At 37.8% G+C, this 21,859-nt stretch overlaps 1 protein-coding gene across 1 annotated transcript in view; it reads right to left on the reverse strand.

The window, feature by feature from the left end:
* The window catches only part of IGF1R (insulin like growth factor 1 receptor), a 1,987,642-nt gene that overhangs the window by 224,694 nt on the left and 1,741,089 nt on the right, over positions 1–21,859 (reverse strand). The window contains exons 16-18 of the mRNA XM_044078384.1: positions 12,015–12,244; positions 3,900–4,010; positions 2,119–2,278 (exon numbers count right to left, since the gene is read on the reverse strand). Coding sequence (XP_043934319.1) covers positions 2,119–2,278; positions 3,900–4,010; positions 12,015–12,244 — 501 coding nt within the window. The remainder of the gene's footprint in view (positions 1–2,118; positions 2,279–3,899; positions 4,011–12,014; positions 12,245–21,859) is intronic.

Below are 21,859 nucleotides of genomic sequence, written 5' to 3' on the forward strand. Positions count from 1 at the left end.
CGACCGGCACTTGCGAACTGCTTCTGCTTCGGGCACCGCACGGCAAGAAAGACTGATGTAATTGTGTCGGCTGCTTGTTTTATACCCCTGATTACCTGACGTCATGGAAGAAGAGACAGCATCCGACGCAGGAATCCAAGACTCAGGTATTCAGGCCAGCTGAGGGCTACCTGCAGGTAGATAACCCAAATGTGATGACTGCAACAGTGAAACACGAAGAACATCAATGACTGCATCCACTGCTACCAGAACAGTAGGTGGAGGAAGGCCAATAGAAATGTGAACAATGTGAGTGCCATCAGCCCCAAATACTTCAAAAGGTGGAACTTGATCCATTTATGTGACATGGCCTAGGAGAACCACTCTCAGATTCTTGATGAACTCTGAAGACAACAGGTTGCTGGCCGTTTCAAAATCAGTGCTATAAATGGAATAAGATATAACTGAAGCATTGAGGACTTTTTCCAGCTGACAGAGATCCCAAGGTTCTCTGGACAATATCAAGCCTGGTCAAGCACTACCAACAGGAAAGATCCTAGATAGAAGCCACTAGGTAGGGAAACACAAGTTAGTTTGCACTACTGACGGGGTTCCTGCCATGACGACAAGCATGTCGGTAAACATCCTGGAATGGAAGAAAGGAAAAGCAGCAGAACTTTGTACTGAAAATGGGAACAGGAGGATCTGTGAGGACCATATCAACAGTTATCAGTAGTGACCAACACTTAAGACAAAGTAAACTGATCCTCCTGGGCCCAAGTATGCACCTAAAGACTCACCTTGGGTCTCAGTCCTAACAGGAGGTGCTGGGGATAACATCCCTCTGGTTCAATCTCGCCACTACCTGAGACAGAGTAGGGAAACAGCTTTGCATTAGAGAATGGCCCTGACAGAAAAAGGTGGAGGCCACAATATGCATGGTGGCCATGGAAATTAAGGTAGGAAAATATTTAGACATGGATACCAGATTCTATGCCTTCTGTCTTTTGTACTTCTACACAGAATGCTTCAATTAATTAGTCCTCTTCGTAACCCTTCTACTGGAAACCTGATCATCACTTTTTAAAGGGGGGGGGGGGGCTGATGAATACTCTGGCTTCTCTCAACAATACTGACAAGTCATATGGTTGAAATGGTGGCAGCAGAAGTAAACACTGATACTGTGATCTGATCACAGGCAAAAAAATAGCTTCTGCTGGTTCTGATTCCTTTTCTGGAGAATACATGTATGCTTAGACTGTTTTTTTTAGAATTTAGACTGAGAACTTTTCAATGATGCACTAGGAAGCAGCCATAAAGCACTGGATATCCAGTCAGTTAAACACCTCTCTCATACTCACTGAATGGACACAATATATTGGTCAAAGGGGACATGCACAATACAAGGGCAGGAAGGGAAGTAGACACAAGGGCAGGAAAACTGAGAGTTTTAAGAAAGAAAACCCACAAAAAAGGGTACAGAAGAATTTACTGCAATGTTCTACTCACTGGAGACAGGCACTCAAAGGAAGACATATCTGTCACATACTGTTAAGCAATGCTACTGCAATACATCCAGCTGTACCATTAGACATAAACAAGGCATTTTTGTCACCTCAACGCAGAACACAATCTTCTCAGCACATATACACAGAACTTAAGGAAGTAGGCCTGTGAAACACAATGCAGCGTTAAACACCATAACGTGTACTCAGGATAACTTTAGAAATACCTCTGGATTTCCGCAATGACCTCTTACTTCTGCCACTTAAAGAATACACCTTAGAGGCAAAAATTACTACTGATTTGAAAAACCTCAGGACCACTGTACTATACCAAAAAGCCTGCATTTTCTACAAACCTTATACACCAAATCCCTTCATTGTATAAAAAAGTGTACCTTTAAAATGCCACATGACCACTTGGTACAACTTTCATATGACTGGTTAAAGAAATGCATCAGATTATGCCAGGAATTCTAGAATTATTACCTGCACACAGCATACAGCATCAGAAGTACCTTAAAACTGATACTATGAACATTTCATTACAAAGTTATACTGCTCTAAGTACAAATTTAAAAAGCATGCAATAACAATTGAAAGTTCAGACAGAAGTATAAAATTAAGTAATACAAACCTCCAATCTTGACAGTGAAGTCCTCAGCCACCATGCAGTTCCTAGCAGCCAAGTCACGATGCACAAACTTGTTGGCATTGAGGTATGCCATCCCATCAGCAATCTCTCCTGCCATCTGAATCATTTTCGTTAATGTTGGAGGGGACTGACTTGGATTTTTCTGGCAAATAAAAACAGATTATCAACACCCATTTCTACTGCAATACTGCAACCAAAGTCCCTGCCCTTTCAGAAATGAAACGGACAAGTGGAGGTACTATAATGTGATCTGCCATCTGATGACAACTAGTTTGAAAAAGGTTGTTATTACACAGACCACAGCATCTGTACAGTGGGAATATCACATTCTTTAACCCTTTCCACATCAAATGTGGTGGTGCACAGAACCAATGATTAGTGCTCTTCTGCAGTCCAACTTTCCTTATTTTTGGAAAGCAAAAAAATCCATCTTAAAAATACTTATTTTCAGAAAAGAGGGAACTTTTATAACAGATGACAAAGTTCACTCTAAGCTCCCAGTAAACTGAAATACACAGTTTTGCTTTGGAGTGGTGTTTCACTGTACTGTTTGCTAACTGATTGTGTAACATACTGGATACAAATGGACAGGAAGATCTTCCAAACTTTTTAACTCATCTTGTACATTTGTTAACCAGGTTATCCCACTGGACAGATGGCCCTTTTCAAGAGTGATGTAGACATTATTTCTTTTTTCTGGAGTCTTAAATAAACTCTATACAGACAGGCCCCACACATTTATCTTACTGAAAAACAGTCATACATGCAGATTTACAATGCATTCAGTAAAGTCTAGCAAACATGTTAAATCAGATGCGGTCTGTTCACACATAGACCAGTAATACTATGACAAAAATGACACTATAGTCACTATGATGGAGTATTTGCACCCTGAACACATACTTGTATATCAAGATACTGCAACCCCCTTTTAAGAATGTGCAAAATACGTCTGCTATATTTAATGGGCATACATGCCAATCTTATCAAATCAAGTTTGAAATCTCTCTGTGATGAAGCCCAACATCCACCATTATGTACAAATGTCTTCATTACCATGATGAAATTTCACATGAGATCCATGCTGCAAAAGAAACAGCAGCATGACTCTGATGTTGTAAATCAACATGGACTAACCAGGGGACAACCATTCACCATAGTATTCACACAGTATTCACATTTAAACTTCACAAATTACTTGAAATAATGTGTTCATATTTACAGACAGGACGTAACCCTAGAAATACATGGACCGAGCACTCCGAACCCCTTGCATCCACAAATTAGCAAAGCCAGCTTACCATTAAAATGGCACCTAGTACCTTTACTAGTGCAGAATCAACTCTAGCCTCATGTGAATATACATGAATCCTGCAAGCAGTATTCAAAAAAAAGAATAAGCTTAGTTACTCACTTTGGGGGACTGCCACCTAAGACTGTGCCAATAAAAAAGCAAAAACAACACATATCTTGAAGTACTTTACTGAAATGGACTTACTGGTGGACTGCCAGGAATTTATAAACTAGCACTAGGGTGTCTGCACACGTAACTCAGCAGAAGTGTAATAGGAATCCCATTAAATATCTGCCATGGACATGCAACCAGACAGACTTTAATAAGAATGGGTTTATGAACTTTAAGATAGAGGAAGCAACGATGTTTAGCTACAAGAACACGGACATTATGGTAGAGGTGCTGCTCAGACAGTACTCTCTATTTTGAGCTGGACTACTTCCAGTGAAAACATCATAATTTTACTCACTTCAGCATCAGGCCTCAATGACCTCAGATAACTCTTTAGATCCCCGCGAGTCATCAGCTCCATGATTACCAATGTAGGCTGCCCCTGTGACACAACACCCAAAAGGCGCACCTGAGAAACAGAATTTGGACGGACAAACATTTAGAGAACTTCTTTTAATAAACGAAACAGTCCTGCATATCACAACACAATACTAGAGAAACGTGATCAGAAAAACTCACTGTTCATAATAAGTACAACAATTTCAGATATTCTGATAAAAATTGCTAAACAAATAAAAAAAAAACTTTAAAATTATCATGGTTAAAATGGTTCTATCGATACTATTTTCATTCAATCCTTTATAAAAGGGTAAGAAGGATGGCATGGTGGCACACAGCTGCCTCACAATGCCTGGTTCTCCAGTTCAGTTCTCGTCTCAAGTGCCTTCTACGTGGGGTTCGCAAGTCCTGTCTGTCTACATGTACATTCTGCTGGGTGTTCTGGTTTCCTCCTACTTTCCCCCAAATAGAAGCTAAAAGAAATCTGGGGATTCTCTAAACTGCCAAAAGGTGTGCAAGCAATCAAACAATTGTTTGAGTATTAAGTGTGGATATTCTAAGACTGCAATGTTTTCTGGGATTATTTTCTCTGCTTTGCTGCCTCTATGTGCCAAGATTCTGTTGGCTCTCCCTTGACCCTGAATCCAGACATAGCAGGTGTCATGGAATGAAGTTATGAAATAAATTAATGACTGAATAACACATTAAGAGCCATTAGACAGCAATTTGTCTTTCACTGCCACCTCAAGAGTATACACCTGACAATATCAACTGATCAGAGTACCAAAGAATAGAAAAAGCAGACGTGGAAATTATACCAAAGTATGAAGGGCATCCATAACTCATTGACCTCTCACTACCTTTCAAACTACATACAGACCATAGCTCAACAGCTCATATTTGCACTTTATGCTTCCGTGTTTTAACCCTCTAGCCCAACACAGTTTATTCACATTCTAAGATGTAGCAAATATATAAAATCACTTTTCTAGAAGCTACAACCTAGGCAACTAGTGATGTATGCAGGAATTAATCACAAAGAACAATGTCACTTGTCATACCATTCCTCCTCACTTTGTCATTTAAGTAATGTCCCAACAAATTGTCTAAACTGCCAAATACTGAAAACATCTGACACAGAAATGCATGCATTCTCCTAAACAAAGTGGAATCATGTGTAAACAAATCAAGAATAGAATTGTGCGACACAAACGTCTTGCATCACGGAGTATCTGTAAAAGTAATTTGTATACATATAACCACAACAGACCAGATGGTAAGATGGTTTACTATTTAGTGCATTCATCTGAAAATTATACAGAATTTTCTCAAAATACGTTTGAACAATGAAACGATCAAATTACTATAATTTAAGTGATTGTTCTTTCATTTGAACAACTGTAAATCAAGATTTGTGTAAAACAGCTGACTATACCTGCTTGAAAACATCTTTTGAATGTCTTAACGAGTTTCATAAGCAACCAAATGGACTAACATTGCTAAACATACATTTTCCAGTAGATAAAGCAAATAGCTGTGTAACATCAATGACTACTTGGTAATATTAAAGCACTTGGCAATGATGGGAAATTATAAAATATATTTAATTACTTTTGTTACCTTCTAAAATATTTTTGATAAGTTAAACCAAGTTTCTTATGAAAGTAAATCACTTGATAAATCATTTAAAAATTACAAATGGTCATATTAATTAATTTGCACACATAATTTATAAGTTAGAATTTTGCTACACTTAACTTTAATACATCTAAGATGGAGATTCCATCATTCAACCCTGGGAACTGTGTGGAATTTTAAATGCCACAGCAGTTCCCTATATTCAAACACTGTTTCCCAAGGGTATCCTCTATAGTTTAGAAAACTCTTCAATATAACAAAAAATACATATCTACACTTTTCTGCAAGTCTGCTAACACTTTTATAGTGTTTTCATTTTACGTTTGTATATTCTTTGATGAAACGGTTTTTCCTATATAATAAGCTTCACAAGAGAGGCAACTAGCTACATGTATTACTTGTTTTGAGTTGCAATCAAACTTTCGTTACTTGGAATGGTTCCTGGGCACCCACTTACAACAATATATGCACCCTCATTTATACATTTACAGCAGTTACAATGATCACATTTCCTCATATATCCATGTATTTATTTTTTTCTGTAGCAACCAGCACTCTATACAATTTGTTTTATATTTCTGTATCTGCAGTATATAAAAGTTGGACTGTCCTTCATTTTTTTATTTTACCATCACATACTACTTTCTAGTTCTCACTATCCCTTTAACTTTACCAGAATCGGACATATATGGTATTATCATTACCTTTGTCATATAGCTATTTTCATGTTAAATTCTTTTGTATATATACCATCAAGAATACATTTAAATAAAGTTATTTGTGTTTAGACTTCATGGGATCTTTGTAATAGTTTTCAACAGGGTAATAGCTTGCCTTGAGCATCTTAAATAAAAACTTTAATTTTTAAATTTTATTTTATCGGATATTAACCATGACACATGCATACATTCCATTTGTCCCTTAACCACACTTAACTTCTTGTCTAACAGGGAAGCAGCTGCCATAATGCAAACATGTTTTGGAGAAGGTTGGTTCCCTGACAACTGGTGATTTAAAACATCTGCTTTCATGATCTTAATATATACTGACATCTAAAGGCTAGCCACTCAGTGGTATAAACATTAGATCCAAGTGATATGGTCACACTGACCAATGTCGACGTGACACCTTAACTAAACAATCAATGCTGCTGTCAGCAATTGTGTGTATGAATCTGAAAAACTGTGTAAATGTCAAGATGTATTTTATAAATTTCACCTTCTCCTTAACTTCACCCTAACAAAAAATACAAAAATGTCATCAAAAAATTTTGCACATGTGTAAATATTCCTTAAATGTAGAAACAACTTGTACCTTTCCCAATACAATAACTTAATATTTGCAAATACGGAGAGTGAAGCAGTGCCCATTGCCACTCCAGAAAGTTGACTATAATAACCGCCCTTCAAAATGGATGGAACTCATTTTCAAAATAATTGCTATGAAATCACATAAAAGTTTAAGTTCAACATTTGAAATGGTGTGTGTGTGTTAACAGATTCAGTAAACCACTCTAAGTCTGTTAAATGGGGAATAAATGTAAACAAATCAATAACATCACTAGTAAGAAATGTTAAGTGTTCTGCAAAGTCGGTATCTATAAAGTATTAGTTCTCATTTTCAAATAATTTCTTTTGCCATTCTATTTACACGTTTGGCCAATGTTTCTATCTTTGAGCCAGAGGTCACCGCAACGGATTGTAATGGAGGGTTCTCATAATCCTTGAGTGCCTTAGGTACTCCAGAAAGAGCTTGTATGACTGAACTTTTTATCTGGAGAAGATAAATCTTGGCTGGGAATACAACTCCTTCTATTAAAAGAACTAAGAACGTATAGTCAGTTTTGGAATATACTACATTTATTTTCTGACAACTATTCACAAACATGTGTGTCCATCAACATGTTTAGGATTTTGCATGAACAATCTACTGCATCCAGTAAGACATCTCCCATTCCTTGTCAGTCTTCTCAATATATAATGAACAAGCACTTGAAGTATCATACAACAATTTCTTCTCCACCTCTGTAAAATTTGAAAAATAATGTCCTCTCCCCTCTGAAAAGAACTCTAACTTCAGTTTCACATAGTTGTTCAAAAACTGAAAATGTCAAGTGAAATGGGAGTTGTAAGTACTCCTCTTAATTTTTCACAAGGTTGACTTTGATTAAAATCCATTCCTTGATATACAATAGACAAATTCAACACAATACTATTTATTTTACCTACTGGAAAACAAACACACTTATTTAATATGTTAGTTTGGTTGGCTAAGACAGTCAACAAATGTTTTCAAGAGAGTATGACTGGTTGTTTTACAGTTTTGTTCTCTTGCATTTCGTCTCACCTTGGGCTTCAGCTGCTCATCAAATGCACTGTAGCAGAGCAAGTAGTGTTGCAAGATGTCAGAGTTTATCCTTACCTGGACAACATGCTGCTGTTGGCACCCAATATATTTAATATTTCTGTCTCAACTGAGTACTTGCTTTTTTCATTCAGGTCCATAGCTATAACTGGGGAATACCATGAAGTTCCAGCTGATGTCTATGCAGTCCACTGCATTCAGGGGATGCAAGGTAAACACTCAAGATTGTCAAACATTTCTTCCAACAGACAGAATACTCTTTGTTCAGTCAAATACGTTTCACGATTCTCCAACGCCAAACTGTTTCTGTTGCTCACTGTCTCAGGGTACTTGGGCTAATGCCCGCATTCATTTGTGCTGCCTAATGCTCGCTGTCATATGATGGGGTTGTAGTGACCCCCACAGATCAATGCAATCAGTTGTTAGATCCCTTGGATTACCTAGTCAAAATTTCATGGACATGCAAGGATTACATCATGTGGTAGATTAAAGAGTCTAATCTGGATTGTCCAGTCAAAACTTCCTGGAAGTGCCAAGATTACGGCACGTCACAGACTAACAAGTCCAACCTGTCTGTGGGTAGACTCTTTCATGGACACCTCTTGCTGAAGAGTGAGGGAGTATTTTCAGGATCAGGCAATCCAGGAGAAATGGTCAGAGACAAATGCCTTGATGCAAAGAAATGAGTGTAGTCCTTTTCCCTATGTAGGCATTGCAAGATTCCCTCCCCCATAGTGACTTTGTCCTCCATACCAACAAAGTGGTTGTGGTATGGTACACCTCAACACAGAGGAGAGGGGAATCAACTCCTACTTCATATATTTGGAGACCATAAGAATTTGGGAATGGGTCTTTGCAACCAGTTACATCTAATTGCAAATCACATTTCAAGATAAGCCAACTCTCCAGCGGACAGACTCAGCCATTACTTGCCAATTCCTAGTGAGTGGGTCCTTCAAGTCAACTGTAGCCAGAACTTGTTCCAGCAGTGTTGGAAGCCTTCCTCCTTTCTCTATGCATCCCCAAAACAGTACCAAATGCAGCAACTTCTCTTCCCTTATTTCTGTCTTCAGAGTACTTACCAACAATGCAGTCATCCATAAGTAACCCTAAACCTCCTTTACAATCTTCCTTCATTTCCCCTTATTATCAGATTTCTGGAGAAGGCCAAGATGCACAAGTTCAAGGTTAACCCGATAGATCCTTTTTGGCCTCAGCAATCTGCTTCACCTTGCTATGGCTTCAACTTCCTGGACAGGCCTCTTTGAAGCCATCCAGGAGACTTCTATCACACCTGTCTAATGAGCCTCACCCAGGCTTTCATTTCCTCTGCAGAACTGCATGTTTTTTCCACTTCCAGTGATGTCTAGAGACTCTTCTTGCCTTGAAAGGGTAATCCATATTCTAACCTGTGCTCCAAGCCCAAACATCAACAAGACATTTAAAAGTAATTAGAATATTTTTCCATCTGTGTAATGTGTTATGGCTTCCATCCTTTCACTATGCTCAAAGTATTTTAGAATACCAGTCACAATATTGTTATTCTGATTTCATCTACTCCATAGTTACAGTGTGCTTGTTTGCTATTTTCAGCTTTCATTAGGGTATCACTTCCATCTCTTTACTGTTGGCCATAAAAGTGTGCAAGATACTTCTGAAAGGCAAATTTCTTTTCTATCCACTAATCGAGGATCCTTTCCCCCTTAGGATCTTTAATTTGTGATAGAAAATGTAACTCATCCAGCATTTGAACTTTCTGGGACTGCATTCCTAATGCATCTTTGGATGACGTTTGTGAAGTGCCTATCATCAGTGAACTCTTTTGAAAGATGCTCCAAGCTGGATGTGACCTCTAGAGCCTGATCTTCCTTTAATGACACCATTACAATGCAGGTCATCCTTTCACGAGAATCTACCCAAGAGTTTAGCTTGGGCTTGGTCCTGTTGCTGATGAGGGTGAAAATCCAGACCCAAATCCTCCAATGTCAGTGGGGAAACAATCTGGGGCCACATGCGCTGCACTGATAGTAATGCCTGCCACATTTTACTGTAATGAAGTGCAGAGATGGACAGACCATAGTCCTAACTGATTTAACACCATGGTCCAGGGGGTCCTAACTTGGGGGTCAGAAGCCATTCGTGAAATACTGGTTTGTGCTGGGTATAGACCGTATCTAGAAACAGCAAGCTCTAACAGGTGTTAGAACCAAGTTTATGCTTCTTAGGGGGGGGTACCACAGGATAAAGCTCCAAAACAGCACATTTCCTAATGTCCTAAGATGATGCTGGGAGAAGCCCTACCAGACTCTAGGACGGTGGCACCCTTCAGCTATGCCATCTCAAGACAACTAGCCCAGGGGGGAATGGAAGGCTGCCTCAATCTCTTACTACCCAGAGTAGCATATCTCTCCAAAGTATACAAGCTTAAGACACTTAGCATTTTATTTAATGTAAGAATTTTTGTTCCACACTATCATTTACAGAATTTTTTGCTGTCTTCCCTCTCCTCTGTGGCCAAAATTACTGCTAGCAACAAGGTTACAAAGAAAACCTTACAGTTCTATAAATGATATGCCATCTACACAAATGTTTCACTAAATGCACACTAAAGCACTAACTGTTAACAGGAAAACATGTCAAGCACCCAATTTTCCAATAGAAGGTCACACACAAACAATCCAACAAAATAAATGCAACCACAGCTAATAAATTCTCCACATAACAGACCCTCCCAAAAAGTGGTGCCAGAACAAAGGAGGAGGAGATGGTAGTGAGGGCTAGCAACAAATCCGTTTGAAAAGTGAATAAAAGAAATGTAATGCTCTAATGGAAGATCTAACAGTGCAACAATGAGGTCACTGAGCTGCTGGTAAAAATAAAAATAAATAAATAAAATAAAGTAAAATAAATTACAGGGGGAAAAAACACAAGTTGGCAGCCCAGAGCTGCCTGCCCATTATATCAAGACAAAAGCAACACAACAGAGAAGGGTACTGAGAACAAAGTACTTTGGGTAAAAATGAGAAGGGCCAGATATACTGTGAAAGTTTCTCTTGCTGGGCTAAGTACTGTTGATCTTATTTCTGCTCATAACGAGGAGAGAAATCCAATCCCAGATGTATAACATCCTTGGAAGCAAGTCAACATTTATTTATTAACCCTGCAAGACCCAGCCTAGGCACCAGTAACATCTCTGGGAGCTTTAGTCAAGTTAAACCACAAAATCACAGTCACACACAATGTGCAGAGAATCTCTAAGAAGGAAACCGGAGTCTCCAGAAAGTAATCTGCTTGCAACTAACTGCTTGTTAATATGAGAACAAGGTAAGTGGTGTGGCAATCATTTTTACATAACCACAAGATTGTTTTACACACTCATATACACAGTATGAAAATGTGCCGCTGAAGTTTTTTTTTAGAAAATTCTAAAAGGACTGAATGTACAATTAAATACCTACAGTTCATAATAGTGAAACATCAGCATAAAGAACTAACAATACTTACAAAAAACACCCAAACTTCACATTAAAACATTGGCAAAAATACAGTGTATTGCAATGACCAATTTACAGTAAAAATAAAAAAAATAAAATAACCCCCCCCCCCCCCCCCAAGACAACTTAATAATATGCATTAATGTATTTTCAAAAAAGACAGTCTGCTGTTATGATCAATTTGCGGTCAAAATAAAAAAAAAAAACTAAAATAATATAAAACAACCCCCAAAGAGCCCATGGTTTGCCTGAATAATGTTAGTGTTAAGGAAAGGGTTTTTCTAAGGTAAAGTGCAGGGTTAGGATAAGCATGCATTACTAAGGTGGTGCAATAAAGGACACACACCCACGTGTACATATAAGTGGGTGTGTGTTTCTCATTTCTGGGAAGTAAAACATAGCCTAAAGAACCATAAGACCTACTCATGACTAAGACATTTTCTCTGAATCTCAGTGAAATGTCACTTTGCTTCTTCCAGGTCGCAGAACTCACAAACTTTTACATAAAGAAAAAAATGATAACATTACATATAATGTCTGAGAGCAAAGACTGCCATTCCCCACCCCTTCCTTCTTACCACATGATGGCAATTGAACTCCTTCATGACTGACGCCTCATTCAAGAATTCAATTCGTTCTCTCATACTTGCTGACTCATTGACTGTCTTGATCGCCACTCTGGTTTCTGGTTCATCCTTCACCACACCCTTCGCAATTCCTTCATACACCATTCCGAAAGATCCTTGTCCCAGCTCTCGGCACATTGTGATCTTCTCCCTTGGAACCTCCCACTCATCAGGAACATACACTGACGGAAAAAAAATATATGAGCCAAACTTTTCCTTGTTTTTCACTAAGTAACAATAAAAATAGCTACTGCCTCATGGTATTGACATTCACTAGTATATGCTACATGTTTACTACTGCAAGGACATATGTTCTTCTGAATGTGTACTGGAGGAGGTCATTTTCTTTGGGGTACAAATGTTACTCACCTCTACTATTCTGTGGGTAGTTACTTTGTCTTGCTGATGCTTAGCAGGGAATGAGGATGTGGTATAATGAAATCAGAACCTTTATTCTTGCTTTTATTACCACTGGCTATGAAGCATATAGTGCTGTGTTACTACTGGTGTCCCCAGTTGATGATTCTGCCCCCCCTCCCGAAAAACCATAGAAATATCCTACTGAAGACCCAGCTATGGACATCAACAGATCACGGTTTACTTTCACTGCTACCCCTTAAAAGCAAGTGTTGATGTCTTACTAGGCAACTGTTTGTGAATACCAGAAAATCATTGTTCACATCTACTACAGTTTCTTCCATTTACTCACACTCAACAACGATGGGAAGTCAAGACAGCTGCAAAAATCATCTTTTCTATATGAAAGAGGATAAAACTCTCCTTGGGGTGGGGGATACCAATGATTCTGCTGCAGAAAAATACCAAGTAAGGTAAAACTTAGTAAGATGCTATTTTATTTATGACATATTTAAAAACAACCCCTCAAGAAAAGCTAGCAAGTACGACCGGTACACGGCACAACCAACCAACCTTTGACAAAACAAAATATGAAGGAAGAGAAGGAATAAAACATATTGCCTCTGAGTGCTGGCATTTTGTTTTATTTAAAAACAAAACACGCACCTGATTATTAGTTAACTACCATTTTCCCAGGTCCTCCTAACCATACAATGGAAGAAAGAAAACTATTCTCTTGCGAGCAATACTTTATGTTCTTAAATAATCTCTTTCCTCTTTTACTGTGGTCTGAATGCAGTCTGATGTACATTCCTTAATTAGAATACATTTCTTTCTTCTTGTCATTAACTAAATACTTGATGGTAATATGGCTGGAGTATCTTGTTCAACTCAGTTTTCTTACTTTTTTAACTCATTAATGCCTATGAGGTGTGGAATGCCACACCTCTAGCAGTCTACAGATACCTTGCATTCCAGAGCAATTTCTTAAAAATAAACTTAAAAAGGACAAAATAAACAAATGCAAAACATTTTGTTGACAAGTTTTTAAAGCCATACAAACAGCAATGTTATCAGTGAGTAATGATAATAGCCAGTGCATTCATAGTCTTTTCCATAAAAACTGTAATTTATTATAATGCACACAAACCCCAAATTATATTTTTGTTACACTTTCACAAATTTTCATGTCATGGAAACTATACTACCTAGACATATACTGGTAGAACATTTTTGTTAACCAGACATAATATTTCACATGGCAACACGAAATTCCTCGAGTGCATGTTTACTGAGATATTTACAGAAATATGAAAACATATGCTTAATTGTATAACTAACAATATAAATAAAACTGAATATCAAAGACAGTTTTCTTCAACACCATCTATGTTTTTTATCTGTCTTGCAGCAGTTTTTAACTCACTTGACTTCTGAAATATTTTTAGTACAAATGGAAATAGTGTTTATTTTCATAATTATTAACAAACAGCAATATCTCGGGTATAATGTGATACAAATGGAATTTGACAATGAATCTTTCTGTCACCCACCATGGCATTTCACACCATATCCCACAACAACATGTAGGGCTCTCAGCTCTAAAAATCTGAACATAAATACAAACATATGAAAAAGGGAAACATTAATTGATTAATTTCTATTGGACAACATCCTAAATTAACTATCTTAGTGTGATTTTGTTAATAACTCTTTGCACTTTCTAATACTGCTATAAATTAGTTGAGAAGTGACTTGGTTAGAGAAGCCAGACCCAAAAAAAAGGTCTGGATGTTATAAGGAGCTATGGGTGTGAAGTGGGAGTATACAAAAATGGTGTTAAAGGCTTGAGTGAGATAATATAACAAAACACTAGACAGATATCATGGGAAACTTCACCACACAGGAAACCTCCAGTTCACACTTATCACTATAGTCAATACATTATGAACATTCGCAATGTTGTAAGTGATCCTGTCACCATACAGTTGTCTTTGTGCAGCAATTTTGACTTAAAAACTTACCTTTCTTTATTTTTTAATTAGTTCTTTTTTTAAGTAATGTGACATTCTCTTCCTTCATCCTAATACACATCCTTTAATTTTAAGAGGCTACTGTTAAGAAATATTTATGTGGTAAAGTGCCACTGGTTATTGCATTCAGCTGTTCAAAGAAGGACAAACTGTGTCAAGCTAGTCTGTCCTCAAGAGTCCAGCTGGCTATTCGCTGCTACCTCCTTCAGACTAGTGAGCCCTCCCTCCCCACAAAGGCTCTGGAGTCACACTCCCCAAATCATGCAAGCACCAACTGCTCCCTCTGTGGAAGAATACTATCTTAGTTCTGGGGATATAACTTGCTCCATTTCTTTACAGATTGTTTGTTTTTTCGGCTTTTCCCGGTTAGGGGTCACCACAGTGGAACTCCGGTCCGCTAATGATTGGCAGTCGCTTTTTATGGTGCTGAGTTGCCAGCCCGATGCCCAACCTACAGCGAAGGCACGCCCTTCACGCATGTCTTTCGGAGGCCACTCGACCGCATGGATTTCTTTACAGATTATGATCCATTATTCCTCCTGCATTCCGTTCCCGCAAACCTTTTATTAATGATTTTCTGCAACAGATTAATTCCCACTCCAAGTATTCACAGAAGGTTATTAAATTATCCTAACCTTCCCTCATAGTCCATACCATCTTTGCTATTATGGTCTTCTTCTGTATTTCCTGAAAAAAAATATTTCTTTTTTTAGTATACTATAGAAACACTCAGTATAACATATATGAGGCCTTACCATCATCTTAAACAGGGCAATGGGATGAATCCTCTGCCCCTGGAGATTATTCCTATCACGATGGACGCGGGTATCCTGTTGGCCTTAGTTGTAGCCTTTTCACTGCCCACCTCAAGGTCTGGCTACAGCTACCACCACTCACTGAAGTTTCTCCTGCTCTATAAATACCACTTTCAACCACCATCCATAGTCTATATTTTATTTTGTACTATGTCTAAGATGTAGTACCCTGTACTTAAATCTTAGAATCCATTGTTTGCACAGCAATCCAATCTCTAAAGGTTCCTTACATAACCTCTCAACTTCTTAGCACAGAAAATCTGGACAAAGCCAAAAAATGGTGTGGGGGAGGCAAAAAAGGAACAGAATTAGAAACAAAATTTCAACATTGCTCTTATAAACTTAGAAAGTAATAGGTTTTGCACTAGCATGAATTTTCTGAAGGATATGAATTCTGAAACTCTAATGTCTGCCATCATTTAGTGATGTCAGTCTTCAAGGATTTGCTAGAAACAGGGGATGAGGAACAGGCTAAAAATGTAAAGCAAGAATAAAAGCATTCTACCAAAATATGGGCTGTTGAAAGGTTCTCCCCTACCACTTCACCTTTAAACATAAACCCTACCTTGAAATGAAATGAAAACAGGTTGACTTTGTTTTCAATGGTGTCCAAAGTGTACATAATGAACAGGATCATTCCTTATGGCAGCATCATATATCAAGCCATTCTCCTTACTGTACCTGCAGTGGTACCTTCCAGCCATTCTTTCAGTCATCGCAGTTCCTTTTTCACTCCTAGCCCTTGAAGCTTTCTTAGCAACCTCATATGCCTTACTGAATCCAACTACTCATGCCCAGCAAGATCATATTCAGCAGCAACACGGTCACAGAACTGGATCAATGAGTGGCAAACTGCCATTGGCAACAAAAAATCATCCAATTTCTATTCAGCAGCTGTCTGCACCCAAGTGATCCTGCTTGCCTCTCCCTGAGAAATTTCTCCATTACCTTTCATATTACTGAGGTCAGACACGCTAGTCTACAATTCACAGGTATGCTTTTGCTGCTTCCTTCATAAAGGGGTGACATAAACCTGGTACATTGCAGGAGACAGAGGAACACTTGAAACACACCTTCAAATGGAGGAGAACACTAAAGGAAAGCAGGTAAACACTTGCTGCCTGTTTTATCTACTCTTAAAAAAAAAAAATCAAAGAAAAGCAGATGTTTTTCTTCAGAAGACCCTACCAGTAACAGTGACTCCACACTTGGCAGCTACATTTTTATGAGAGTTACTACTGGCGAACACCTCAAGGAATTTCATGGTATGGCTTGAAAGGAACCTTATATGTCATTAAAAGCAGGAAGTATTGACTGCTGATGATGATGATGACGACGACTCCTGATTCAGTCAAATTTTTGACAATCCAGTTCTCTAACAGTGGTAGAACATTAGATGAAGAGACAGGAACCAACAACTAACTTAATGCCATTCAATGAAAGAAATTAAATTTCAACAACATCCAGTGTGGTAGCAGTCCCATGACATGTTGGTTAGCAGACAGGACACCATGTAGCCTTTGTTGCATCCCCTACCACAAGGAGAGCAGTACTGGATGGGCTAGGAAGCCTCTACCTATAAGAAAAAGGAGCAAGAGACCCAGCAAGGAAAGGCATCTTTGTGACAGCTGAAGACTACACATCTGAGTGAGAGGGGTATACTACCTGGACTCAGAAATTTCCCACCTTGATACAGATTGGAAGGATGCTTAACGGGGGAACAATAACAATGATAGTATTTGCTACATGAAGAAAACAAAACTAAGTAGTTATTTTTAGATTTATTTATGTTGGTTCTTCCAGGTTAGTCGAATCCCTGTGAGTCCTTCCCATGAAAGGAAAGAATAGTCGAAGTCCTTGCAAAGACAGCAGGATTGTAAAAGGTGATAACAGTTCAAGGAGAACATATACAAAGGAATCTTCTACCTTTCTTACCAATTTACTGACCACATATTTAAGTTCAGAAAGTATTTCTAAACCCTTAATAATAATATTTATGTACATAGCAATGTTACTTTCCTAAGAAAAAAATAAAATGCCAGCAAATGCTGGTTCTGTTAATCATGAACGGAAGAGGACATTGAATGAGGTCTCCCAGAAAGCCTTCTGCAGACATAACTACAAGAACAATCAATCCATCCAATCTAGCAAATTATGAAAATTTGCTGCTGGATGAGCCTTCCATTTGATAAGATACTCAAATGGCAAATAAGATCTACCATCAATCTGAGACTACTTCAGAGATACCACACTCTAACTACAGTAAAAATACGAGTGATCCCTCAATTAACAAGACGGTATACAAACAGGGAATTCCCACTACAAAATAGCAATGTAGTCTGATATAAATGTCTGGCCACACCTACAAAGCAAGCACAAATTATTCCATGTAGTGGGATCAAAGGACATGTGGACTATTTGCTTGAGTCCTGACTTACTGCCCATAGTGGTCCACTACATTTAGCACATGTGCCCCAAGTACTGCCTTACCCTTCTCCACACTGCCTCCTCACACAGTCTCCTTACTTTCAAGGCATTTGGATTTGTGTTTCCAAATGTCTCATCCCATTTTTGTTAAAAACATCTTCCTCCAACTATGTGCCTGCTCTTTTCTGTGCATTTTTATTTCCTAGGTTTATGACTCTGCAGTTTACTAATTTCTTCTAGGCTGCCATAAAGTCATTCTGTCAATCTTTAACAAATCCCACTGAATTTATCCCACTGCAGCTTAAATGCTCATCTCATTTATAAGCTCTGATGCAACATTTCTAGCACAGCTGCAAATGAGCATTAAAATCAGTACTCCATCCACAACTTCAGTATGAAGATTTAAAACAGGCAGATTGTGATACTTAATGTAGCATTTCACTAAAAAACACATAGCGTAGGGTGTAATCTGTTTGTTGTAGCCCTCTGGATCCTGCTGGCCAGCCAATATTCTGCCTAGGCTACTCAGCTTATGTGTACTCAGATGTGAGTCTGTGTTAAATACCATAATAAAGAACAGACAATAACCATAGTGGTATACTGAAACAGATCAAAGAGGTCCAGATTGGTACAGATTACAAACTACTCCAAGGCCAGAGACCAGGTAATTAACTATAACAGCTAGATGGATATCAGGGCTATGGTGCAAAGCAATAATGAACATTAATCTGGGTTCACGCGATCTACAACTTTCAAGTGAGTGGGCTTCATTTAAATGGCCATTAACAAACTGTACCAAATTCAGACACAGTATGAGTAACTCATAATTCAACTACATACTATTATAATCATTAAAAACAAATCTATCCAAATTCTGTGGCATGATATGAATCCATGATAACCCATACCTGAAATATGCTGAAAATCATGCGTCTTATTGAACTAGGTAAATAATGCACTGTTTTTTGTTTTATTTTACAAATCAGGGGTAAAAATAAACAGCAAGTTATAAGCTGCTGAGGATAAGACTCATGGAACATGTAAAATTTTACTGAACAATCTTACATGTTCCACGAGTCTTATCCTCAGCAAGTTATAAGCTGCTGAGGATAAGACTCGTGGAACATGTAAAATTCTACTGAACAATCTTTCGGCGCATATTGTAAAAATAACTTCTGTATTGCAATACACTTCTACATAGTATAACTGGAAAATGTTCTATAAAATGGTCTGCTGAAACAGAGAAAGGAGCCAGAGCTTTGGAGCCCCTTTTGTATAGCCAACAACTACTTTGGTGCAAAATATACTGCTGCCTCCTGTCTTGCTCCATATTAATAGACTATTTGATGCTTTCTGAAGAAAGGAAGTTAACAGCAAAGGACTTCCAGGATATTGGTATGTGAAAGATTTACTTCATCAATGACAATGTTTTTCAGTTCCTTCTAGAAATGAGAAGTGATTTCCGTTGCCTGGTACCTCACCCACCTTCCTATCATAAAAAAATGAACTCTATTTCAGAGTTCAGCCCTTTCACTTTTTTCCATAACGCTGAGGAATTCTCGTCATGCCCATTTTTTTGTGCATTATGCATTTTAGTTCTTTCAGAATCATTTCTTCACTGTAGTACAGTGTTTACTTACACAGCACCTTTCTGTTCTATGTGTTCACAGAACCACCTTTGCTCCGATCTGCTTTTCACTGTATTCTTCCCCTCACAGTTCAGATGACCATTATTTTACTCATGCTGGTCCTTATTTTGCAAGTCTTCTTTAACTTCTCCTTTATCTGGTACATTTCTTTGACTTGTTCCTGTCATTATTTACTGTACTCCGTGAATTTTATCATCAATATACTTCCTATCATCACTTTTCAGATCCATGTTTTTTACTTCTTCCCTTTATAATATTAATACAGATACTTTATAACAAATTCAACTGCTGTAAAGTCCTGCAAACCAAAACAGACCTGTCCAAAACCTATTACAAATACTGTGCGAGTCCCCCCCCCCAGCTATAGCTGCCTTACACTTAGGTATTCCCCACTGCATAATTTCAGAGTTGCTTTGTTAACATTCCCACACTTTGGGGAACTAATCAATAGAATTTAAATCAACATAAGACAGCACAGAGCTTACTGACTTGAGACATTAAAATTCGTAAAATTTAAGTGAAAATCTAACCTACAACATTACGATTACTACTTATTTTCTAAAGAAAAAACTTGAAGAGACTACTTCATGCATATAATAAACTATCACATAGTATCGCAAATAAATAAAATTATATAATTTGAAAACAAAACTGCTCATAACATTAGTTTTGGGATATCCCACTACAAACATGGCAATGCAATTCGATATGTTTATGGTCTGAATACTGGTTATGAACAAGGAAGCTTGCTTCAATATGCTAAAATTAATAAAAGAAAAGTACACTTTTGCAAGATACACATTTATTAGAGAAGCACATGCAAAAATCTAGACTTAAAGACTGTATAATTCTACAAAGTTCCCCTTTTAAAGAGGAAACTGGATTCACAATTTTATGGAGAAATAAAGCTACTATTTTAAAGTTGTACATTTGTATAGTTACACTAACAGAATATTTGCAAAGTTAACCAATATCAAAACACACTTATTACACTAGCTTGTGTGTACTGGGAACCAAGACTCAAACCTAAAGTTGCAAAAATATTCTGATATATTGCCTAATGATTTGAAGGGTATTCTTATTCTGGGATGTCACTAATTCTGTTTTTGATAAGAAAGACTACCACAAACAGAGACTCTGGCATATGAACCTCTACTAAAGTTCTTTCAAATTGGACAAGGCTAATCAACTTAAAAGATCTAGACAAATCTGCAGAAGCAGATTTTTTTTTTCTCGCCACTCATGTCTTTGGTACTCAAACATGTACTGACAGAATATGCATTTTAAATGATTTAAGTACAAAGAGTGATTCAGTTAAAGTGATGTCGAAGGGTCATTTGCATTTATCCCATGTTGCCTGTAATACAAGAGGTTTAAGGAATCACACAGTGGAAAGTCTAGCCTTGCTAGAATTTTCTTTTAGTTTTTACTGATTGGTTTGTCTGTGTGACTTTTTTACTCATGGTTTTAGTTTGTTGGTTGGGATATTTTGCAGAAACCCTAATGATTATGGACATCAGCTAGGTAAGACAACCCTGGGTTTCTAAGGGTTAGCCAACCATTCCACTTATACTGTGCTGATGATGCCGTAACAAGGCTGAAACATGCATGCAAGTTAACTGCTAATGGTATTTGGTTTTGCTGGCCTGAATTTGTCCATAAGTACACTTAAAAAGAAAAAAAAAAGTTACACACATTAAGAATTGCCATTTAGCTGAAACGCCTAATGTCCTTGAAGGATCGCTTGCATACATTCCATGTTGCTTATAATACAAGAGGGTTAAGGAATCACACAGTGGAAAGTCTAGCCTTGCTAGATTTTTCTTTTAATTTTTATCCTTTATATGAACAAAATGCAGACTAACCTGCAAAAGACTAATAAATATTAATAGATTTTCCTTTCATATGAAGAAATGTAAAAAAAAATAAGGATTTGGTAAGTAAAGAAAAGGGAATATTCAGAGAAATGGTAATCTCTAGCTTATATAATATATGCAAGTCTTTTTTTGACCATTCAGTCCACATGCTTCAAGACTTGCTCTAGCAGATCCCAACATTTCAAATGGTTACCCTTTGAGACTCTCTTAAACCACATCAATATGGTAAAATAAACCAGTTGGCACTGTAATAAACAAATAGCTAAATGTTGTTGTTCGTCTTTCAGCTTTTCCCAGTTAGGGGTCGCCACAGCAGAACTCCAGTCCGCTAATGATTGGCAGTGGATTTTTACGGTGTCGAGTTGCCAGCCTGATGCCCAACCTTCAAAGGAGGCACACTCATTCATGCACGCACCTACATGCACGTCTTTTAAACGTCACTCAACCGTGGGGAGGACATGCAGACTCCACACAGAAGGCGCTCCAGCCGAGAATCGAACGGGAGAACCTCTTGCTGTGAGGTGATAATGCTAACCGCTGCACCACCACAGTCTAAACAAATAACTAAATGAACGGATTAAAATGCAAGACAACTTAAATGTTGCTAACTTAAAACATTCAAAACGGAGGAACTATTTT

This window comes from Protopterus annectens, chromosome 7.part0 (assembly GCF_019279795.1).
Source record: "Protopterus annectens isolate FY-2018-M chromosome 7.part0, PAN1.0, whole genome shotgun sequence".
Taxonomy (NCBI): Eukaryota; Metazoa; Chordata; order Ceratodontiformes; family Protopteridae; genus Protopterus; species Protopterus annectens.